The 24,198-nt window shown below is 40.4% G+C and overlaps 2 protein-coding genes across 29 annotated transcripts in view; one reads left to right on the plus strand and one right to left on the minus strand.

Annotated features, from left to right (window-relative positions):
* The window catches only part of LOC135097824 (uncharacterized), a 66,720-nt gene extending 63,839 nt beyond the window's left edge, over positions 1-2,881 (plus strand). For 11 of the 12 annotated variants that reach the window (XR_010266166.1, XR_010266165.1, XR_010266161.1 and 8 more), the window contains 2 exons: positions 1,572-1,710; positions 2,040-2,881. Coding sequence is in view for 1 of the 12 variants with exons in the window: in XM_063999892.1 (XP_063855962.1) it covers positions 1,572-1,647 (76 nt within the window). In the remaining 11 variants the exon portion in view is untranslated. Of the gene's footprint in view, positions 1-869; positions 963-1,571; positions 1,711-2,039 lie in introns of those variants that run through there. The other variant, XR_010266168.1, reaches the window with a different exon arrangement.
* LOC135097823 (uncharacterized) lies at positions 1-24,198 on the minus strand. 17 transcript variants are annotated; one of them, XR_010266155.1, is made up of 9 exons: positions 23,498-24,180; positions 11,441-11,504; positions 7,943-8,056; positions 7,256-7,362; positions 6,387-6,510; positions 5,142-5,293; positions 4,251-4,360; positions 3,083-3,336; positions 80-289 (listed from the first exon to the last, which is right to left on the minus strand). XR_010266155.1 is itself a non-coding variant. In XM_063999883.1 (8 exons), exons 3-8 carry the CDS (start codon positions 8,026-8,028, stop codon positions 284-286), a joined length of 567 nt encoding a protein of 188 aa, XP_063855953.1. In that variant the 5' UTR covers positions 8,029-8,056; positions 11,441-11,504; positions 23,498-24,198; the 3' UTR covers positions 1-283. The 17 variants fall into 17 exon arrangements, 15 of the variants coding, with proteins under 15 accessions (XP_063855953.1, XP_063855952.1, XP_063855951.1 ...); XR_010266156.1 differs by lacking the exon at positions 80-289 and adding an exon at positions 301-563 and having other exon boundaries at positions 23,498-24,181; XM_063999883.1 differs by lacking the exon at positions 3,083-3,336 and having other exon boundaries at positions 1-289; positions 5,160-5,293; positions 23,498-24,198.

The raw sequence follows: 24,198 nt of genomic DNA on the forward strand, positions 1-24,198 counted from the left end.
TACTGTGGGTCTGTGGATTGTGAGAGAGAGAGAGAGAGAGAGAGAGAGAGAGAGAGAGAGAGAGAGAGAGAGAGAGAGAGAGAGAGAAAGGGGGGCAGGGGGAGGATTTATTTTTCTTTTATTTATCTTTTCTATCTTTCTCTCATTTCTTCTTTTTTTCTTCCTCTTCTATTAACCTCATTCTTCTCTCATGTCCTCTTCCTTCTTTGTTGTCTTCTCTCTCTCTCTCTTTCTCTTTCTTCCCTCCTTATTATCATCTATCTTCTCCTCTTCCTTGTTTCTATCACTTCTGGAAAAAAACAATGCAAATATAAATAATACATTTTGAACATAATAATAATAATGATAATTAATTCTCACAATCAGTAACATTCTCTCTCTCTCTCTCTCTCTCTCTCTCTCTCTCTCTCTCTCTCTCTCTCTCTCTCTCTCTCTCTCTCTCTCTCTCTCTCTCTCTCTCTCTCTCCTTTATTTCATCCTTCTCATGTCCCCCTCTTCTCTTCCTTCCTTCCTTTCTTATATTCTTCCTCCTCTTTTCTTTGTCTCTTCTGTCAGTCATTCCTCTGAAATATGAATGAATTTAGAATAATAGTAATAAATTTAATAAAAATAATTTCTTGTATTCTCTCTCCTACACATACGCAAAATTCTCTTAATAGAAATAATTTCTTGTATTCTCTCTCCTACACACACAAAATTCTCTCTCTCTCTCTCTCTCTCTCTCTCTCTCTCTCTCTCTCTCTCTCTCTCTCTCTCTCTCTCTCTCTCTCTCTCTCTCTCTCTCTCTCTCTCTCTCTACAAAACCCCTTCTTTTACTCTCACATACTCAAAAACTCCCTCCCACTACTCACTCAAACTGATTCTCTTAGACACACACACACACCCAGGCTTCCAAGTTGATAATCCAAAAGCCAGCAGATGACCGCTTCCTTCCAGCACACACTTGTATCGCCCAACTTGACCTGCCTGAATACAAGCTGATACAGTCCAGTGCAGCAGAGTAAAGTTTGAATGAAGCTTTTTTTGTTGTTATAACTTGTGGTGTGGTCCAGCAGTCTTCCTTTTCCCACTTTTTAAGAGGGGAGAGAAAGAATGGTGGATGACATTACTTGTAAGGAAGACACAAGTTACTATAGTTTAGATGTACTAAAAATTTTTGCACACTAAATGTTTATTACTGAAAAGCTTTATTTATATATATATATATATATATATATATATATATATATAATATATATATATATATATATATATATATATATATATATATATATATATATATATATATATAGATAGATAGATAGATAGATAGATAGATAGATAGATTGATTGATTGATTGATGGAGATATACAGTGGTCCCTCTTGTTTCAGTTTGGCAATAGGTTTGAACTGGTACCAACACCCAAACTGGCACATCAGATCCACTTTTGGTGCACCACTCGCTGACGTAACAGAATGGTGTTGATCCAGTTTGTCGTCCATGTGCATTGTTTGATTTTTGTGAACCTCCCGACAGCCATCTTACTGTTTTTTTGCTGCAATTAACCACATCTTTGGTGTTTATCCCGAGGAGTGCAGCCTCTACAAGTGGTGGAGGGCATGGACACTTGGATATGGATGACACTGGTTTGGGTGCCAAATATTAATAGTGCACCTACACAATTACCACACTCGATCCTCTCACCAGGCTTAACTATAAATAATTAAAGGTAAATAACATCTGTCATCTATTATCTATTGTATTCTATATTGCTGTTAATGTTTCATGTATACTGTAATGTCTTTGCTTTCAAATGCAAGTCAAAAGGGTGAACCCCATTTATAGTACTATTCACGTTTGGCAAATTTCACTTTTGACATTGGTTTGGCTACACTAATTGAACTGCTAACAGTGAGGGACTACTGTAAATGTAGTAATAATTATAATTATAATAATAATAATAATAATAATAATAATAATAATAATAATAATAATAATAATAATAAAAAGTAATGATAAAGTGCAAGACATGTTCATTAACGCAATTATTTTCTCCAGCATGGAGGAGTGAGGAGGCACATCTGTCTGTGATTAGGGAATGCAAATGACGATGTTCCAAGGACATCACCCTGTCCTGGGACATGACATGAGAGAGAAGAGGAAAAAAGGTCTCTCTCTCTCTCTCTCTCTCTCTCTCTCTCTCTCTCTCTCAGAGTTTCCATAACACCAAACTGCTCTGGTGTTAATTTCATGAGTTGCTGAATAATAGAAATGGGAATGTTAGTTCAATGCATTTAGCTCTGAGTATGAAAGAATGACAAGAAAGAATGCAGAGGACACTAGAACACATGCACAGAAAACTGAAAGATTTTTAAACTTTTGAATAGGTGTAGGAAAAAAAAAAAAAAAAAAAAAACTGCAAAATCAGTGTCTCCTTAAAACAACACATGACAGCAATGATAACTCACACAACAATAATGCTTGATGAAGACTATATTTCCAACACAGATTTATGAGAACATTTGGCAAAGCTGTGCACTGTTTACTTGTGTTAAAACTATGCCATGATTTGAGAGGAAAGTTGGTTAGTCATTATAGGGTTAAGATGATATAAGGGTGTTTATTTTAGCTAATTTCCAATGACTCCTAATATAAGATTAAAACTTTAATGATTAAGTAACTATTTCATTGTTTACATTAATTTACACCAAAATTTCGCAACTACAACCTCAGGGATGTTTAGTTAATCCAATTTTGTTCACAACTACTACATTTTTTCCAATGGTTTACCCATAGTACAACACAAACAACTACAATATCATTCATGCTATTTCATTCCAAAAAAAAAATTCACAACTATGTACATGATCTAGTTTACAATAAAAGGATTTTGAACAATAGTTTCCCCATTAATCAACCCTAATTTTTTTTCCAGCTACAAAGAACAATTCAACTACAATACCATTCATGCTATTTCATCCATTTGAAACTTCACATGCATGTGATTTACAGTACTTTACCAAAAAAAAATTAAGATCAACAATGTTCCCATCAATCAACCCTTTAAACTTTCCCACCTACAATCTGACAAGTGGAGTCACCAGTTTTAAATGTCAATAGTTATCCAAGATTGAATTTATGCCTTCCAATCCTCTGTGGGTCTTGGAGGCATCCATGAGTCCCACTGTTCTCCTGAGAGCAGTGCAGGAGGTTGCCTTCAACATAAAACCTTCTTGACAAAGTACTTGGATGACTTGTTGCAGCTTTGCTCTTTTCTGAAGGTGACTGCAGCCTTCAACTCAAGGCACAGCTTCTCCAAGGCACCCATCATACTGTACTTTATTAGCCCAGTGATCTGTGGAGAATAAGTAGTGGTGATGGTGGTGGTCCACCTCTCCAATACAAGAGTTCACCATTATTAACAATTTTTCATCCTTTTCACCAGTAAACTCTGGAACTCCCTGCCTGCTTCTGTATTTTCTTTTCCCTATGACGAATTTTTTCATGAGGAAGGTCCCAAGACACTTCTCCAATCTTGGATAATCCTTACCACTACACACCAGCAGACATAAAAATACCGTGAAGGATGCAACTCCCTTTTTAGAAGAGCCAGAGGTCACAGGAGCAAAGGTGATGGGACCCTCCATGCCCTCAACACTCATATCAAGCCCCATTATCACCTGCATCACTCGGGAACACACCATCACCACCATTACCATTGTGTTGTGGCATCATATCAGTGGTATAATAATTGTAAGAATACAAGGGAAACTGCAAGAAGCCGTCTGGTCTACACATGACAATCCCTGCATGAAATGTGCTTACCTATTTTCACTATCATCCTCATGCATAAATTTGTCTAATCTTTTAAAGCTCCCTAATGACTCAGCACTAACCTAACTACTGAGTCTATTTCATTCATCTATCACTCCATCTGAGAACCAGTTCCTTCCTATTTCTTTTTTAAATCTAACTTTATCAAGCTTGACATGAAGAAACTGAGGATAGTGATAATGGTTGCTATTTCTGATTATTATTCTTACTTCCATTAACACTCAGAATATGAAGTCTGTCTTTATTCTTATTTTGGGTCCCCAGTGGAAAGGGATAGTCTCATTGACCACTGCACTACAAGCCAAATACCTTAAAAACACCCTTAAAATGAAAATGATGGCTACTCTTCACAACCACAGTGCTGCATCCCTCTTTTCTAAACATCTTCACTCTAACCCCTACTTCCCTGCTCCCTCCAGTGACAGCCTCCCTCACCTCTGGGTTCACTTGAGGAGCTGCCATCAGCCACCCAATGACATTCATTTGCAGGTTCTTGGTGACAGAGTTCTCCTGGATCTTCAAATTTTCAGGATACACCACCAAGCCTGTAAGGAGAATTGGTGAAGAGAGAGAGAGAGAGAGAGAGAGAGAGAGAGAGAGAGAGAGAGAGAGAGAGAGAGAGAGAGAGAGAGAGAGAGAGAGAGAGAGAGACTGTATGTTAGATGCAGACAAAATGATAAAGTAAGGTATTAAAATCTTGCATGCAAAAAAAAGATATGCACACTAATAAATACTTAAATTACAAAACGTTAAAACATCCATAAACTCCTTGCACATCATACTGAGCTCACACTCCTCTCATTCCCTCAGATGCTACCAACAACTTTATTTAAACAAATAGATAGATAGATAGATAGTCACAAACACACTCTTATTCCCTCCAAGACACAACAATGACTTGATTTCAACAGAGATAGACAAAGACACACACACACACACACACACACACATCAGGCTTGGGTCTGAGTACATGTACTCAACCAGATTCCAAATGTAGTGCAGTGGTAGATGTATAGGTAGAGGTAAGGTCAGGGTGACAAGCCTGTCCCTGGGGAAGCCAGGTGGTCTGGATTGGTACCAGTGAAGTCATGTGAGTTACAACCACTGCAGTTCCCACTCCTGCTGCTAATCTGTCAGCACCTTTGTGTAAATATGTGGAGTGAGAAACAGCTGTCAAATGCTGTCTGCACTGACAGGCTGCTGCACTGAGAGGCACACAGCAATCCATCCCCATCAGGTATCAAGCGAGATTCACCCCAAACTCTCCACATTCACACAGATAGACAGACACAATACACACAGAAATAAATTAATAGATACACATACACATACAGACTTGGTTACCAGGAGAGACAAAGTGGAGATGCCAGCCAGCAGGTACAACAGACACCTGAGCAGCAAGTTGGTATCTAACACTGACCTCACTGATGACGACATCTACAGGAATTGTTGACAAGTTGTTCTTGGGTAAATAGATCCTGGAGGAAATACACAGAAAAGATCCATTATTGCAGAGACAAACAAAGGCTGGATATTGAGGGGATACAACAAAGAGTTAAGGAAAGGGAGGTTTTTCACTGAAGGATCAAAGAAAAGCTGGATATTTGGAAGGGCAACAGGAAAGTTGAGAAGAGGAAAATGTTGGAATGATACAAAAAATGCATGTGTTTTCTGTCTGTGCATAAAACACACACACACACACACACACACACACACACACACACACACACACACACACACACACCTCTGTAAAGATCTGGGCCTCACCTTGGCCATGCACTCACATCCCTCCCCAGTATCTCAATCAATATCTTTTGATCCTGAGAAGAAACAAGAGAACTATGTGGAATGAAAGAGACAAAATATACACAAGAAAACAACAAAACACAGTCACTGGACTAACCATCTCAGTGACGTTTAGAAATACTTACTGGAATTTTCAAGGGTACTTCATGTTTCTGGTTTAACAAGTATTCTGCATCACCAGAAAAAAGAAACACCTATGAGAACATGACTCATTATCATGAAAACAGTCCTTATGAAAGTTGATGGGATTTTCCAAGGACATTTTTTTCATGATTGAGGAAATAGTTAATAGTATTCTGCATCATCAACCAAGCAATCATAAAAACCAGACTCCTCTTTTAAAACAGCTCCCATAACACCTCAAGTATTCCACAATATGGGAATAAAAGTTAAGGTTCCCCGCACTTCTTACCACAAACCAGACTCCTCTTTGAAAACAATTCCCATAACACCTCAGGCATTTCACAATATGGGGATAAAAGTTAAGGCTCCCAGTGTGTCTTACCACAAACCAGACTCTTTTAAAACAGTTCCCCTAACACCTCAGGCATTTCACAATGTGGGGATAAAAGTTAAGGTTCCCCGCACTTCTTACCACAAACCAGACTCTTTGAAAACAGTTCCCATAACACCTCAGTCATTTCACAATATGGGGATAAAAGTTAAGGTTCCCAGTGTGTCTTACCACAAACCAGACTCTTCCTCTTTGAAAACAGTTCCCATAAGACCCAAGGCATGAGAGTTAAGGTTCCCTGTGTGTCTCACCACAAAAACTGCTCCATCCAGGAGAGAGCCACCAGCACCCACAAACTTGAGGGAGAGGAAGAAGGGGTGGGCGGCATGGAGGATCTCTGGGTATTTGAGAAGGATTTCCTTGGCCATCCTTGTGCTGCAGAGAGAGAGAGAGAGAGAGAGAGAGAGAGAGAGAGAGAGAGAGAGAGAGAGAGAGAGAGAGAGAGAGAGAGAGAGAAGGATGAAGGAAAAGACCAGGAGGTAGAGAATGAGAGAAATGCAAGTAAATGAGGAAGACAAGGAAAAGGTGTGTGTGTGTGTGTGTGTGTGTGTGTGTGTGTGTGTGTGTGTGTGTGTGTGTGTGTGTGTGTGTGTGTGTGTGTGTGTGTGTGTGTGTGTGTGTGTGCGTGCGTGCGTGCGTGCGTGCGTGCGTGCGTGCGTGCGTGCGTGCGTGCGTGCGTGCGTGCGTGCGCGTGCGTGCGCGCGCGCGTGGGGCAAGGAGGGGGTGAGGGTAACTATGCATGATAGAAAGGTTTAAATTGTGTGTGTGGAGGAAAGTGTGCATTAAAGAAAGAAGAAAGAGGAATACAGGATGAGTGAAGAAATGGATAATGAAGGATAAGGTAGAGGAAAAAGAATACAGCAAAGATGAAGAAAAGATATCATTGAAGGATACATGATATGATAAGAGGGAAAAAGAATACACTGCAGGAGAAAAAGGATATCACTGAAGGATATAACAGAAAAGTATAATGAAGGATAGAACAGAAGCAAAAAGAACACAGGAGGCATGAAGAAAACAATATTACTGAAGGATGCAAGAGGAAAAAAACACAGTGCAGGTGAAGAAAAGAAGATACTGAAGGATATAACAGATGGGTGATAAGGACAGTCATTCTCACCACATCCTCCACACCCTCCAACTGCTTCCATCAGAACAGATCGGTGTGCAAGGACTTGACCATGGGGTACTCCTTGATGACCAGATGTGAGGGATACACCACCAGTCCTGTATGGGAGACAGATAATAAACTGCACTCCCAAATGTTTTGCTCTCTCTCTTACCTCCGATACTTTCAGTTGTTATGGTGTTTTCAGGGGTTTTCATGGTTCCAGTGATGGTTCAGCAATGATTCTGCATCTTTAATAGTCCGTAGTGTGAGGTATTGGGGTTTTAAACAGTACATCAACATGCAATACATTTTATCCTAACTTCGATAAGTATGTACATCAGTATACAAGATTTTCCTTTATGTAAGAGGAACTCTGGCTAAGGCCAACAAAAAGGAGAGAGAGAGAGAGAGAGAGAGAGAGAGAGAGAGAGAGAGAGAGAGAGAGAGAGAGAGAGAGAGAGAGAGAGAGGGAAAAAAATAAAAAAAAGAAATGAAATGAAATAAAATAAAATGAAATAAAATAAATAAATAAATAAATAAAAATAAAAGGGCCCACTGAGGTACCAGTCTCTAGAAGACAGAGCCAAAAGAATTACCCTAAATTTAAGAAGTGTCTTGTATAAGGAAGTACAGACACAGGCAGGGAGCTCCAGAGTTTACCAAACTGACACCAATACTCGAGAGGACTCCATGTACCAGCTAGCGGAGACGACAGCAACCTTGGCTATGAGTTGCTGTCTCACGTCTGGCGCCTCAAATATGACGTTCTCAAAGGTGAGCATTGACACGGCCTCATCTGGTACACACAGCCTGACACAGGGGCTGTTGTCAGTATTTGTGTTGGGAAGATATGGCTGGTGATATTTTTATTTATTTATTTTTTCAAGTAGGAGGGACACTGGCCAAGGGCAACAACCCTCCCCCTCCCCCCACCAAAAAATAAAAAGACCCACTGAGATGCCAGTCCCATAAAAGGGTCCAAAGCAGCAGTCAAAAATTGAAGGATAAGTGTCTTGAAACCTCCTTCTTGAAGGAATTCAAGTCATAGGAAGGTGGAAAGACAGAAGCAGGCAGGGAGTTCCAGAGTTTACCAGAGAAAGGAATGAATGATTGAGAATACTGGTTAACTCTTGCATTAGAGAGGTGAAAATAATAGGGGGTGAAAGAAAGAAGAAAGTCTTGTGCAGCGAGGCCGTCAGAGGAGGGGAGGCATGCAGTTAGTAAGATTAGAAGAGCAGTTAGCATGAAAACGGCAGTAGATGATAGCAAGAGATGCAACATTGCAGTGATGAGAAACCGGCTGAAGACAGTCAGTTAGAGGAGAGGAGCTGATGAGACAAAAAGCTTTTGATTCCATAATGTCTAGATGAGCAGTACAAGTGGAACCCCCCCAGACATGTAAAGCATACATGGACAGATAAGGCCCCTGTACAGAGTTAGCAGTTGGGGGGGGGGATGAGAAAAACTGGTGAAGATGTCTCAGAACATCTAATTTCATAAGAGCTGTTTTAGCTAGGGATGTGATGTGAAATTTCCAGTTTAGATTATAAGAAAAGGACAGACCAAGGATATTCAGTTTAGAAAGGGGGACAGTTAAGTGTCACTGAAGATGGGATAGTTATCTGGAAGGTTGTGTCAAGTTGATAGGTGGAGGAATTGAGTTTTTGAGGCATTGAATAACACTAAGTTTGCTCTGCCCCAATCAGAAATTTTAGAGAGATCAGAAGTCAGGTCTTCTGTGGCTTCCCTGCATGAACTCTTTACTTCCTGAAGGGTTGGACTTCTACAAAAGATGTAGAAAAGTGCAGGGTGGTATCATCAGTGTAGGAGTGGATAAGACAAGAAGTTTGGTTTAGGTCACTGGAGAATAATAAGAAGAGAGTGGGTGATAAGACAGAGCCCTGAGGAACACCATAGTTAATAGATTTAAAGGAAGAATAGTGATCTTCTACCACAGCAGCAATAGAACGGTCAGAATGGAAACTTAAGATGAAGTCACAGAGAAAAGGATAGAAGGCACAGAAGAGTAGTTTGGAAATCAAAGCTTTGTGCCAAACTCTATCAAAAACTTTTAATATGTCCAAAGCAACAGCAAAAGTCTCACCAAAATCTTTATAAGAGGATGACTAAGACTAAGTAAGGAAAGCCAAAAGATCACCAGTAGAGTGGCCTTGATGGAACCCATACTGGTGATCAGATAGAAGGTTGTAAAGTGATAGATGTTTAAGAATCTTCTTGTTGATGATTGATTAAAAAACTTTAGATAGGCAGGAAATTAAAACAATAGGATGGCAGTTTGAGGGATTTGAAGTCACCCTTTTTAGGAACAGGCTGAATGTAGGCAAACTTCCAGCAAGAAGGAATGGTAGATGCTGACAGAGTTGAAAGAGTTTGATTAGGCAAGGTGCAAGCATAGAGGCACAGTTTTGGAGAACAATATGAGGCACCCCATCAGGTCCATAAGCCTTCCGAGGGTTTAGGCCAGGGAGGGCATGAAAACATGACTGTGAAGAATTTTAATAGGTAGCATGAAGTAGTCAGAGGGTGGAGGCGAGGGAGGAACAAGCCCTGAATTGTCCAAGGTAGAGTTTTTAGCAAAGGTTTGAGCAAAGAGTTCAGGTTTAGAGATAGATGTGATAGCAGTGGTACCATCCGGTTGATATAAAGGAGGAAAAGAAGGAGAAGCAAAGTTATTGGAGATGTTTTTGGCTTGGTGCCAGAAGTTACAAGGGGAGTTAGATCTTGAAAGATTTTGACACTTTCCGTTAATGAAGGAGTTTTTGGCTAGTTGGAAAACAGACTTGGCATGGTTCCAGGCAAAAATATAAAGCCCATGATATTCTGGTGATGGAAGGCTTAAGTACCTCTTGTAGGCCACCTCTCTATCATGTATAGCATGAGAACAAGCTGTGTTAAACCAAGATTTGGAAGGTAAAGAGTGAGGAATGTACACCTCCATGTCAGACTCTACTACCTCTGTTATGTACTCGTACTCTGCACACAGACAGGTCTCTGACATGGAAGCAGTAGTCATTCCAAGGAAAATCAGCAAAATACCTCCTTGGGTCCCTGCAGCTAGCAGAGGTAAAATCCTAGAGGCACTTCTGCTTATGGGGATGCTGAGGAAGGATTGGAGTGATAGGACAAGATAAAGATATGAGATTGTGACTGGATAAGCCCAACAGAGAAGAGAGGGTGACAGCATAAGCAGAAGGATTAGAGGTTATGAAAAGGTTAATAATGTTGGGCATATCTCCAAGATGGTCAGGAATACAAGTAGGGTGTTGCACCGATTGCTCTAGGTTGTGGAGGATAGCAAAGTTGAAGGCTGGTTCACCAGGATGGTCAGTGAAGGGAGAGGAAAGCCAAAGCTGATGGTGAACATTGAAGTCTCCAAGAATGGAGATCTCTGTAAAAGGGAAGAGGGTCAGAATGTGCTCCACTTTGGAAGTTAAGAAGTCAAAGAATTTTTTTAAAGTCAGAGGAGTTAGGTGAGAGGTATACAGCACAGATACATTTAGTTTGAGAGTGACTGTAATCGTAGCCAGATGGTGGAAAACTCGGAAGGTTCAAGAGCATGGGCAAGAGAGCAGGTTAAGTTGTTGTGCACATAAATGCAACATCCAGCTTTGGATTGAAAATGAGGATAGAGAAAGTAGGAGAGAACAAAAATGGGGCTAATGTCAGTTGCCTTAGACACTTGTGTTTCAGTGAGGAAAAGAAAATGAGGTTTAGTAGAGGAGAGATGGTGTTTTTACAGACTGAAAATTAGATCCAAGACTGCAAATGTTGCAGGAGTTAATGAAGAAAAAGTTGAGCGGTGTCAAGACACTTAGGGTCGATACCAGAAGAGCAGTCTGACCTGGGGACATTTGTTGTCCCCTCCCCCGATGGTGACTCTATGAGGCTGGTGTAGGAGTCTCCATGATAATTGAGTGAAGGGTGTGTGTGTAATTAGATGCTTGTAGTTTTGTGTGAAGGAAGAGAGTTGTCTTTAGAGAGCAGGCTGTGACTGTCCTCTTTTCTTGTGAGACACAAAGGGAAACATTCAGTGAGGTCACAGCTGCATTTAATGATAAGTTCACAGCACCCCATCATCCAGTGCTTTAGACCTCACTGGGAGTAATTATCATTTTGGCAGGTGCCTGCTGCCTCCTCCTTGTAACATTCTCTTCTGTTTCTTACTTGGCATACCTCTGGATAACCTCAAAGTGTCCCTCAGCAGTCTTTGCCAGCAGTTTGCCCACAAATGTCTGGCCTGAGGAGGAGAGAGAAGAGGCTCAGGAAAGAAAATACAGTACAGATGCAATTCCTCTCAACTTCTGTGCTTTCTTATGGAAGGATAACAGAGAAGGTATAATTTTACTCCCTTCATCTATCTACTTATCTATACACCAGGCCACCAATCCCAGACAAAGCAACACTCACTCACACACACATCACTCACACTCTTAGGCCCACTGGTCTCTGGTGGGAAGGAACAGTGTTGTGGACCTCCCTAGAACAGCCTAGTGACTGTATTTACAAGACTCTGCTATGGTTATGGTCTTCACAGAAGATAATAACACAATTCCTCTCATAAATTTTATGAGTCATGTGGATGGTCTGGCACCAGCGTGGCAGTACATACATGCCCTGGCCTCACCTTAGGCCAACTGAGTACTGACTCATTATCCAGTAATTACTGTCCCACTCCCTCCCCTCCCACCACTTAGGGATAACATGCCACACATCTGAAAAAGTCTCCAAAAATCATGCACACACAAAAAAACAGATACAGTATATGAAAAACAGCAAAACATAAGGAGTACCACAAGGTGTAATCTAAAGTCTGAGTGTAAACAAGCTATGTCTCAGACACACCGCTCAAACTTTGGCAGATTGTTGCCAAAGTGCTGGATGATTTTTCAGTGTGCACAGACCAATGTTGCTTTTTGCACACATTTTCATTCAAAAAAGTTAATTACAGTCCCTTAATTAACTTAGTAATTTCTGTCCATCTCCTCACCTTGAAAGCCTCACCATCAAACATTAAGCCAGAATTTTTGTAAACAAGCTGAATGAAAGTATCATGATAATAGAAATAATATTGCTTTATTACTTCATGCATGTATGCAAAAAATAAACTTGACTCGATTATTCCTGTCTACCAAACCTTTAAAGTCTTGCCATCCAAGCACTGGGCCAGAGTCCTTGTCAACAAACTGAATGCCTCTTGATAACAGAATTAGTATTGTTTTATTACGCTATCCCAAAAAATTTAACTTGATTTTGTCATCTCCTCACCTTCAATGCCTTGCCATCAAACTACAATCCAGAATCTTTGTCAACAAACTGAACAATAACAGAAATTATATTGTTTTATTACTCTATAAAAAAAAGAAAAAAAAAATCATTCCTGTCTGTCTCCTCACTTCCTCACATCATGTTAACAAAGATTATATTATTTTATTACTCTTTATATGTAACATTGGTGTATCTTTGAGTCCTTTCATGGGAACCAAAAAGGCCTGAAAGTTTACTAAACACACACACACACACACACACACACACACTAAAAATCCAGCCATCTACGTCACTGAGAGTTGCCCTAGTGGAAATACAGAGTATGAGAGTTCACACTGGTTCTACTCGTTGCTGTTCCGTCTCCAAAGCAGTTAAATTGTTATAATGAGCGGTGAAGAGGGGTCTACTTCGGTCCCCACTATGTTGTTTATGCCAATGGGGACCGTCTCGAAAGCTAGACAGAGAGACCTCGGGATTTGGGGAAGAGGACTGAAGGGTCAGGAAAGCAATGATGAGAAGGAGAATTATCACACTGGAAACTGAAATGAAGGAAATTAAGGATAGATTTGACAAGATGGAGAAGATGGTTGAAACTTTGATCACCGAGAAGGGGGTGTGGAGAGGTGCATATGACGATCTACATAAAAAACAAACGTTATATGAAAAGAAAGCAATGGAATATGAAGGCAAAGTGGAAGAGTTAAATGTAAAACAGGAAAATTGGAAGAAAGAACAAGAGAAAGAAAAGATAGATTTTAGGAAAATTGTGGAGGAACAAACAAAGGCAAACAACAAAAAGCTAACAGAAAAAGTTGTTCAAGTTATAAAACAAAGAAAACTTGGTGAGAGAAACTGAGGATAAGAAAAAAACTGTCGTGGTATTCGGTCTGAAGGAAGAGTATACACCTCAGTGGACTGAAAGAGAAAAGAAGGAAAAGACATGTGTGGAAAAATTAGTGGGGACATTACAAGAAGAAAAAGAGCTAACTGGAGAGATCGAAGAAATTAAAAGAGGAGAAACCGGACATCATGGGAATTGTTGAAATTAAATTGGCAAGTGAAGGGATATATTAAATATTGGTGAAGGAAAATACAACCTCTGGATGAGAAATAGAAAAAATAAACAGGGAGGAGGTGTGATGCTTCTAATTAGGAAGGATTTATTAGTGGAATCTGTCACATATGGGGTGGAGGAGGCAGAAGTATTGAAAATAAACTTAAGACAGAATATTGTAAGATACTGTAACATTGTGGTGACTTATGTTCCCCCCTATTCCAACTCTTGGAGAGAGGATGAATATAACAAAATGCTTGAGGACACAAGGACACAAGGAGTTATTTGAGGAAAATGACGATATACTCCTGTAAAGAGATATCTTGGGAGAATTGGACCACGGAAGGCAGTGAGCCATCATGGGGGAACAAGCTACTAGACCTGGCTATTGAAAATGTCCTGACACAATGGGTTACAGATGACACAAGATGTAGATGAAATGAAGCACCTTCAAGGCTCAATCTAATTTCCACCAAGAAACAAGAAATAGTAGAAGACCTTAAATACATAAACCCAATAGGAAAAAGTGATCATGTGCTGATTCAGTTCACAGCTACGGATAATAACCTCAGTATAAGAAAAGAGGACCACAGAAGAGAATGGCTAAACTACAGCAAGACTAACTTTGGACAACTTAGGAAGTATTTCAGTGAAGTGAATTGGAACATGGTTATTCAAAAGGAGGACATAGAGGAAAAGTGGACAGCTTTCCTGGACATTTATAATAAGGGAGTAGAGAAATGGGTACCCAAAAGATCAACAGAGAACCTTTTCAAAAAGGATTGGTACAACAGGAGATGTGCAACAGCTAGATTGGAGAGAGAAAAAGCATGGAACAAGTGGAAGAAAAACAGGAGACTGGACCTATGGAACAATTATATAAGGAAGAGGAACGAATTTCTTAAAACTCGCAGAGATGAGCAGAAAAATTTTGAAAAGAATGTTGTGGAGAAATGTAAAGACCAACCAAAATTATTTTATAAATTCATTAATGGAAAATTAAAGAGTAAAGATGAAATAAGCACAGTAGAAGCTGGAGAAGAGATAGTGGATAACCCAGAAGAGGTAGCTGAAGTGTTTAACAGATACTTCCACTCTGTGTCTACTAAGGAAAATGATTTCAGAGATGAGAGGACAGCATTAGAAAAAGGGACCGACCTAAAGGAGATTAAAACATCAGTAGATGAAGTAAAGAATATGTTGGAAGACCTGGATGTAAGGAAAGCAATGGGTCCTGATGGTGTCTCCAGTTGGATTTTAAAAGAGCATAGCTCACAATTAGTCTCAGTGTTGCACAATATAATTAGCACCACCCTGGTAAAAGGTAGAGTACCCATAGATTGGAAATGGGCAGATATTACCCCAATCCACAAGACTGGAAGTAAAGAAGATCCATTAAATTATAGACCTGTATCACTCACAAGTGTGGTGGCAAAGCTTTGTGAAAAGATTATCAAGAACAGATGGGTGAAATACCTAGAAGACAACAAGGTGATAACAGAGAAACAGTTTGGTTTCAGAAAAGGGAGATCTTATGTCACAAATTTGATATATTTCTACTCAAGAGTAATAGATATAGTGCCAGAGAGAGATGGATGGGCCAACTGCATATACTTAGATCTGAGAAAAGCATTCAATAAAGTTCCACACAGAAGACTAATATGGAAATTGGAAAAAACTGGAGGACTCAGTGGATCACTGAGCCGCCTGAGGTGTGCTTTACACTCACAAACTGACCTTTATATTTGAAAAAAAAAAAACGGCTTAAGCTCGTCAGTGAGGGTTGCAACACTATTATTTCCTTGTGGTAGTTATTCCTCTTCAGAAAGCAATGATTGGTGTGTTAACATGAGCGGCTTCTTTCACTGATAAACTTGGGGAATTCCCTCTCTGATATCTTACTTGCATATTACTAAGAGTTTATGTCTGTTCTTATTTTGTCCCCTTACTATTGCAGGAGTTGGACAATGTATTCACTCTGTCACTGGCACACTCTGGAGTTCTCTTTGGCATCTTATTTCCACGTCCCTCCGGCTTTGTATTTATTCTTATTCTGTCCATCTTACTAATGCAAGAGTTAAGCAGTATCTTGACTCTCACATCTTTCACTAGCACACTCAGGAATTCTGCTTGATACTGTATTCCCACAGCCCTATGATTTTCTGCTTATTTCTACCTATATTCTGTGCACCTTACTAGCGCAAGAGTTCACCGGTATATTTACTCTTTCACCTTTCAATGGCAAACTTAAGAATTCTCTGTCTGATGTTGAATTTCCATCTCTCAACGATTTTCATCTTTTTATCTTGATCCTATAATGTCCGCTTTATTAATGCAAGAGATATCGTGTTTTCACATACCTAATAACTTTCATTTTATTCTTATTAATTGACTGTTCAACTCACTAACGCAAGAACTAAAAAAAAAGTCCACTGTTTCACCTCTTTCAGTGGCAAACTCTGGAACTCTTTTCATGATTCTAATTTTCTTGACCACCACCTTTAGCTATACACCACCTTTAGCTGAAGCCCCCTAATGCCTCAACACTAACAGCCTAATTACTGTCTTATTCCTCTTGTGAAGGACCTCATGATTCCAGTGGTAGTTTAACAAGCACTGTGCTTCACTTGCTTCATCAACTTTGTGCCGCGTGAGGACATTCGCAGTATTGAAGAAAGAAAGCATTTAATCCTTTCTGCACAATAAATTTCTGAACTTCCTCACATCCTTTAGCCGGAATCCGTAGAACAAATCCTTTATAATTAGTCAGAATATAACAAAGATGTAGTAAATCATAGCGGATGTTTAACTCCATATAATTTATAACTCCATGATGGAAGAAAATATATCGCAAATCTTAAATCCCTTAGTGGCATCCAGATCACAATGTTACTGAAAACGTACCACAACAAGTGTCCCAGGCTGAAACCACTCTGGAGCTCCCTGCCTGCTTCTGTCACGCCACACTCCCCATGAATGAATGTCTTTGCGGAGACATAACCACTCTGGAGCTCCCTGCCTGCTTCTGTCACGCCACACTCCCCATGAATGAATGTCTTTGAGAAGACATAACCACTCTGGAGCTCCCTGCCTGCTTCTGTCACGCCACACTCCCCATGAATGAATGTCTTTGAGGAGATATGTTTCAAGACACATCCTCCAATTCTGGATTATATTTTCAATAATTTTCTTAAGGGACTGGCACATGAATGGGCCTTTGTTTCTGCCTTTGTTGCTCTTCACCAGTGCCCCTCTTACAGAAAAATAAATAAATAAAATAAAATAAAATAAAATAAATAAATATAAAAAAATCTTGAACTACTTGATTATAAAAAACACTTCTTATGAACACTAACATTTATGTTCTCCAGACTGTAAGGAAACGGATGTGTTATTCGTGAAAGCGTATCAGACAACGTGTCCTTGGATACACTCAGATGATTTTTTGATTCCTTGGCAATGAAAACGCAAAAATTTTACATCTTATAAACTTTAAATCCTCTTGTGTTATCCAGCTTATAATGAAACACATGCCTTATCACTGCTAACATACAACACGTATTACTGTCACACTACTTCACACAGACGATAAAAAAATAAAATAAAATAAATAAATAAATAAAATAGTAAAATCCTCTATCTTATGAACTTTAATTCCTGGTGTGTCATCCAGTTTATAATGAAGCAGAAGCATCATTACTGTTAACATACAAGCACACGTGTCACTACCTTCACACAGATGATAAAATAAAAACAAACATAAACATCGTTAAATCCAACATCCTACAAACTCTAAACCCTCTTATGGCATCACATTATAATTGAACCTCCACGTTGTTGCTGGAAACGTACAGAAACACGTGTCCTTCACCGCCCTCTCTTTTGCACCTCGGTCGCTTCTCGCCTAGGATGTTCAATAAAGACTCCTCTCTCAGCGCTGGTCGCCTCATGGTCACCCAGGAATGAACACTCGCGCACCACAACTTATGGAATCAATCTACATATGGAATACTACTTTCCTTTTTCCTTTGCATCGTCTCAGCTTCAATACATTCCCACGTGGGCATAAAGGGAAGGTAAATAATGGTTGCAATGTTGCTGTGGATTCTGTTGCAGTTCCGTGAATTTGTCCAGCTGCATCCAGTGTGCCTTGCCGGAGGTTTCATTTATTTATTCTTTTTATGTATTTTTGTTCTTCTCTTCCTTCTCTTCCTAATTATATATTTTTTTTCTCCATCATGCGCTACTCTGCCATTCTGTGAGCTTCTCTTCATATGTTTTTATCTCTTCTCATATAATATTTCTGCTAATTGTTAGAGGTTTCTTTACTTTTTATATATTTTTCCTTCTCTTTCTCCTACTTATTCTTTTCTTCTTCCCACACTATCCCTTTATACTTTTAACTTCTCTTCATACTCTTTTCTTTCTTCCTCATGTAACACTTCTGCTAACAACACACCACGGTCTAATTTATTCCACATAACTACCCAAATACGTTCTCCTCTATCCCAATTAATTATCTAGCCATTGTTTCTTTCGTTCCACTTAATTCACAAGTAACTGTCCAAAATATTAAAGAGCCATGTTCTCCTTTATCCCATCTAATCAACTGACCACCCTCCTGTATCCCATCTAACTACCCACTCACTGTCTCTTCTATCCTAACTAACTACTTTCTCTTATGTTCCATGTAACGAGGTAATGTCTCCTTTGTCTCACCTTTTTAACAGGCATTTTTTTTTTTTAATTAGGTACCTAGTATTTCTCCTCTCTTCCACTTCAATGGATAATGTCTTTCCTATCCCAACTAATTTACTAGCTGTACTCTCCTCCACCCAGCTAGTCTCCTCTGTTCACTCTACTTAACCACACTCAATAGTTAGCCAGTCTCCCTCACCCGACTACTCGTAAACAAACAGGCCACTGTCTGCTCTCTCCCACCTAATCCAATCTTTCCTCCATCAAATTAACCACCTTGCCAACAATCAAGATACCGCCCTCCCTATTGTTTCCAGCCCAGTAGCATTAATGACGGTAATCCCTGCCCTCTCTAGTTATCGGTCTTTTTGTCACCATTCCCAGTTTTATGAAGGGCGAGGCGCGTGGCGATGGGCGAAGCTTCCGACCATCAGGGATTAAATTCAAGGGGTGAGTATTGGCTAAGCTGTGACCTGGGAGACTTGATTATCTCCACTGTGTGTTGTGTGTAGTGGGTTTTTGATGTAGTGTAGTGAAGAGAGTTGTTGTTTGTTGGGGTTTGTATTACAAGTGTTACTGGGGTATTGGTGGTAGTGGTGAGTAGTGGTAGTAGTAGTAGTAGTAGTAGTAGTAGTAGTAGTAGTAGTAGTAGTAATAACACTGATGTATGTTTCATGTATTTTTTTTCACTGTAGAATGAATAAATTATTTTTATTGTGTGTGTGTGTGTGTGTGTGTGTGTGTGTGTGTGTGTGTGTGTGGAGTATGAGGCAGTCTCTCTCTCTCTCTCTCTCTCTCTCTCTCTCTCTCTCTCTCTCTCTCTCTCTCTCTCTCTCTCTCTCTCTCTCTCTCTCTCTCTAACACACACACACACACACACACACACACAGGAATATGAGGAAGAAAACATAAGAATCACAGTCAGCCAATCAGTCTGTAAACACAAACAAGACATAAACACCTGCAGCTAATACAAAAACGTACCTCAGGCGAACCAATTAAAGAAAAAGTAAAAAAAACAAAGAATCACACATACTGAAAGGCACAAATTGCTTCCATCACAACCAATAGACGCTCGTCACAGTTTGAAAAGATGCTTTCCTTAGAAACATATTCCCTTCTCTCTACATCCTCTTTCACTCACCCCGTTACCTCTCTCTCTCTCTCTCTCTCTCTCTCTCTCTCTCTCTCTCTCTCTCTCTCTCTCTCTCTCTCTCTCTCTCTCTCTCTCCCCATTATTGGAATCTCCTGTACAAATAACTAGACATATATTTACGTAAGAAATTATCCCAAGAAGCGGTGTCAAATTGTAGACCTTCCGGACAGAACACTAATATGAGAAAACTTCCCCCGTGAACAGCAGTGTTTGGAATGCCAGCGAAAGGTGACTGTAGCGATAAAAAGGTTTAATGCAATTGTACAAATAAAGTTCTATAACAAAGAAAGGACAATATTAACTTCCTATTCTCTACTTCCTGTGTCCATGGAAGCAATGCTTCACAGTGTTCTGAATGGAGACGTAGGTGGTGAAGGCAACACAGCTCAGGAAATGACAGCTTTATTCCTGACTAGTAATTTCGTAGGAATGACAATACTAACTACCTCTTCTCTCTTTCCTGTGTCCATGGAAGTAATTTTTAACAGTGTTCTGGATGAAGATGTGAGTGGTAAAGGCAACACAGGTCAGGAAATGACAGCTTTATTCCTGACTAGTAATTTCTTAATGGCTTCCTCAGAGGATTACAGAAGAAGAGCATAAATAAAAGTCTTTCTTCTCATGCCTTGTTCCCTTCACCTCCTGCCTCCTGTTTGTCACAGTGTCCTCACTAGTGTTCTCAACATCAACAATGACTGACTGTACCTATGAAAAGTTGTTGAAAGAGTAAGTTATCTAACACACGTACTGGATGTTGGTTGTGTAGGAGAAGGCGGCATGTTGGTAAGGCAAGAGATATTATGTGCACTGACTCACACACTGGGACTTGAGATTGTCATGCAAACTAAAATATCACAGTAAAAAAAAAAAAAAGGCTAAACAGAGTGGAAGAGAAGTAGGGAAAAGAACCTAAGTAAAGAACAAAAATATATAAGATAAAAAAAAAGATTAAATACTGACGGAGAAAAGAGAGGGCAGGCGCGCGCGCGCGTGAGAGAGAGAGAGAGAGAGAGAGAGAGAGAGAGAGAGAGAGAGAGAGAGAGAGAGAGAGAGAGAGAGAGGAGAGGAGAGGAGAGTAAAGAGAAGAAAAGTGTAATAGAAGAAGAAAGTAAAGAGAAAAGAGTAAAGAGAAGAAAAGAAAAGAGAAGAAAAGAGACGAGGAGAGGAGAGGAGAGGAGAAGTTCTTTCCTCTCCTCTCCTTTCATTAGGAGCTGTATCTTGACTGGGCAGGCCTGAAGTGAGGGAGGAGAGAGTAAGTGGGAAGAGACGAGAGCAGCGGAACAGAAAAGGAGGAAGAAACTCTAATGAGAGAAAGGGGTGACTTTACTTGTACAACTGCCGTTAACCTAAAAAATAAAGTGCGCCTCAATCCCTCTTCGTCAGGACCACGTTGCCATGCACAGTGCACATCCAAACTTGCTTCTGTTGATTGACAAGTTAGGGGTTGGCGGAGTGAACGTGCGAGTGGCAGTGTTTCTCTCCATCACATTCTCCTCTCCTGCTGCCACTGTTTGCTGTCTCGCTAATAATTCTGTCTTCCCCTCGACCCTCTTCCTTCTACAAGTGTTCTCTTCAGACTTTAAACAGCTTCCTTCGTCTCTCTCTCTCTCTCTCTCTCTCTCTCTCTCTCTCTCTCTCTCTCTCTCTCTCTCTCTCTCTCTCTCTCTCTCTCTCTCTTACATTAGTTAATCAGTCAGCCAATCATTCATTCAGTCAGTCAGTCAGCCAGCCAGCCAGCCACTCAACCAGTCAACAGGTAAATTAACAAGTTGAAAGGGACAAAAAGTAATCGAGTTTTTGTAATGAATTCCACTCATTGAAGAAATAAAAGTTGAAAAAAGTTGCTTCCTTTCGTATCTAGAAACAAGAGATTGCATTAGAGATGAAAGGAAGACACGTGTAGAGAGAGAGAGAGAGAGAGAGAGAGAGAGAGAGAGAGAGAGAGAGAGAGAGAGAGAGAGAGAGAGAGAGAGAGAGAGAGAGGTGGCAGGTAAGGTTACGTTGGGTAAGGTCAGGTAAGGTCAGGTCAGGTTAGTTTAGGTCAAGTCAGGTTAGGTTAGGAAATGTTAAGTCAGGTAAGGGTTAGATATAATAGAATAGGATATGATATGATAGGTTAGGTTAGGTTAGGTAGGTTAATAAAGGTAAGGTTAGGCAAGGTTAGGTTATGTTAGGTTAGGTTACGTAAGGTAGGTTTAATAAAGGCAAGGCAAGGCAAGGCAAGGCAAGGAAAAAGTAAAGTAATGTAAAGTTAGATTAGAATAGATTAGGTTAAGGCAGGCTTCAGCTGGGTCGCTAGATTTATTTACTCGAGAGCTCGTTTTCTTCCAGCCTGAATGATTGAAGTGGCTCCGCTCGCCTTCGTCTGGCTTCGCTTTGCTTGGTGCTCTGTGTGTGTGTGTGTGTGTGTGTGTGCTAGGCGATCGAAAGTGTGGTTAGGTTAGATTGTTCCATGTTAAGCGATCGAATGAGTGAGTGAGTGAGTGAGTGAGTGAGTAATTAGGTTAGGGTTGATGTTTAGTGATGGGACATTTTTTTATTTTTTAATGCATAATTACATCTGATTATTCTTTGTTGATTTGTCCATTTCTCTCCCTGTCTCTCGGCATCTCTGTCTACCTTATCAAATTCTTCAAATCTCTCGTCTATTCAGAAAACTCTCTCTCTCTCTCTCTCTCTCTCTCTCTCTCTCTCTCTCTCTCTCTCTCTCTCTCTCTCTCTCTCAACGTTTCATCACCTTTTTTCCATCTCAATTTTTAGTTCAGCCTTTCGTTCAACAATCTTTCTCTCTCTCTCTCTCTCTCTCTCTCTCTCTCTCTCTCTCTCTCTCTCTCTCTCTCTCTCTCTGCTCTGCTCTGGGAGGGCGCTGAATTGATGCAGGGCATTTATGTTTTATAATCCCTCAGGTCAGGACAGGAATGAGAGCGGATCTTCCATCAGCAAGCGAGGCAAGAGAGGCGTCCTTTGCCTCGCTCAAGTAGGATCTGCGGGGCTCACTGCATTGCCTGAGCCACGCTACCCAAGCTCTGCCCCTCCCTCGCCTTGCTTCCCCCGCCACTCAATGGTACACACTCACCAGTTGGCAGTGCACAGTCAGCAGGGAACTTTACAGTATTGGGAATATTCATGAGTGGGGATAGGTGGAAATAATAATATGTAGGTTTGGTTCATTCGTTTGTACATTGAGTGCCACGTTGTCTGATCAATTTTTGTAGTTTCGCTTGTTTTAAGTAAAGTCTTAAGAGCCTGTTAGGAATCTAGCGGTATTTGTCATCTTGTTACTTACCTACGTAATAACACACACACACACACACACACACACACACACACACACACCAGAACACAAGAAAATAATGCAAACTCCAAGAGTTTGCATTAATAAATGATTAATAAATAAGTGATTAATAAAACAAACTTCATCTGAACAAATCGTCAAAGCTGTGGCTTGAAAACATCCGTAGCATCACTGAACTAACGATAATACCAACATGGAAAACCTCAATTGCTAAGAAATAAGCAAAGATTGTGATGGGCAGGGAAAGAAAGGGAAAGATTATGAGTAATCTGAGACGCTGTAGCCTAGTGGCTCCTCTGTGCGCAGATAAAACAACAACAACAACAACAACAACAACAACAACAACAACAACAACAACAACGACGACAACAACAACAACAACAACATCAACTAAACACTTGCACCAAACAGTGACACTATTAAAATGAACATGAACAAGGAGACCAATTGAAATGTTGAGGCCAAGAGAAGGTTGACAAGTGGTGATTGGAGACGCTGCATCCTGTTTCCTACTAGTTTCTCAATGCACAAATAATAAACAACGACTGAACAGATACGCAGAACACAGGGTGATCAGAAACACTGCAGCTTATTACCTTCCTTACTTCCTCTATGCGCAAGTAACAAGCAAATGACTGAACAAATACGCAAAATATGGGTTGACCAAAAACACTGCAGGCTGCTGCTAACCTTTCAGTTCCTCTATGCACAAATAATAAATAAACAAAACACATGCACACAAAATAGTGACTAGTACATTACCAACATCGACAGGAAGACACGGGGAAGAGCAGGGAGGGAATATGACGCCTTCAAGGTGACTGAGAGGCGATTCCAACACCCCGCGGCTCTCCACGGCACAGTCTGCACCGCCGCCTCGCAGTTCTCACGACCACTGCACACAGTAATGTTACGGAGGCACAATTACCGGGGAAACTAACACACGGGCCGTCACCTTTACGTCACCACGAGATAATGGAGAGGCGACCAAAACTGAATGAGTATCTCAGTTCGTTCAGCAGTTTACAGCACACGGTATTGACACGTACGCACAAGTACTAAGGAAACTAGTACGCGGCCGCCCGCTGTCTTGACGTAACCACGCGGCAGTGGCGAGGCGAGCAGGACTAAGGCGGCTGAGAGTTACAGGTTCAGTGTCTCAGTTCGAAGGTTCGTTGTTTGGAGTATTGTTCACGCAGCTGAGCCAAATGTCCACGGTCTGACAGTGCGGGAAATATTTATACCATTCTTTAGTGTGTAGGAGGATACGTGAATTAAAGATGAGGTGTAATATAAAATCTCCAGGGGACGTACTTATATTCAATGGCCTTTATTGTCACGTGAGACTAACCCGCGCTGACTCGAGTCATACATTGAAGCGTTACGTTGCCAGACTCCACACGGAACATTAATCCTAGATGTGTGTGTGTGTGTGTGTGTGTGAGAGAGAGAGAGAGAGAGAG

This window comes from Scylla paramamosain, unplaced genomic scaffold, assembly GCF_035594125.1.
Source record: "Scylla paramamosain isolate STU-SP2022 unplaced genomic scaffold, ASM3559412v1 Contig33, whole genome shotgun sequence".
Taxonomy (NCBI): Eukaryota; Metazoa; Arthropoda; class Malacostraca; order Decapoda; family Portunidae; genus Scylla; species Scylla paramamosain.

What these genes read in the sequence shown, in the direction of transcription:
- LOC135097823 (XM_063999877.1), bottom strand. Translation starts at nt 8,028, where the DNA reads ATGCTCACCTTTGAGAACGTCATATTTGAGGCGCCAGACGTGAGACAG. An exon ending in TGGATGGAGCAGTTTTTGTG is followed by an intron (nt 5,294 to 6,386) that starts GTGAGACACACA and finishes TATTTCCTCCAG; the next exon opens with GATCTATTTACCCAAGAACA. An exon ending in CTCCTCAAGTGAACCCAGAG is followed by an intron (nt 3,337 to 4,250) that starts GTGAGGGAGGCT and finishes TATTCTCCACAG; the next exon opens with ATCACTGGGCTAATAAAGTA.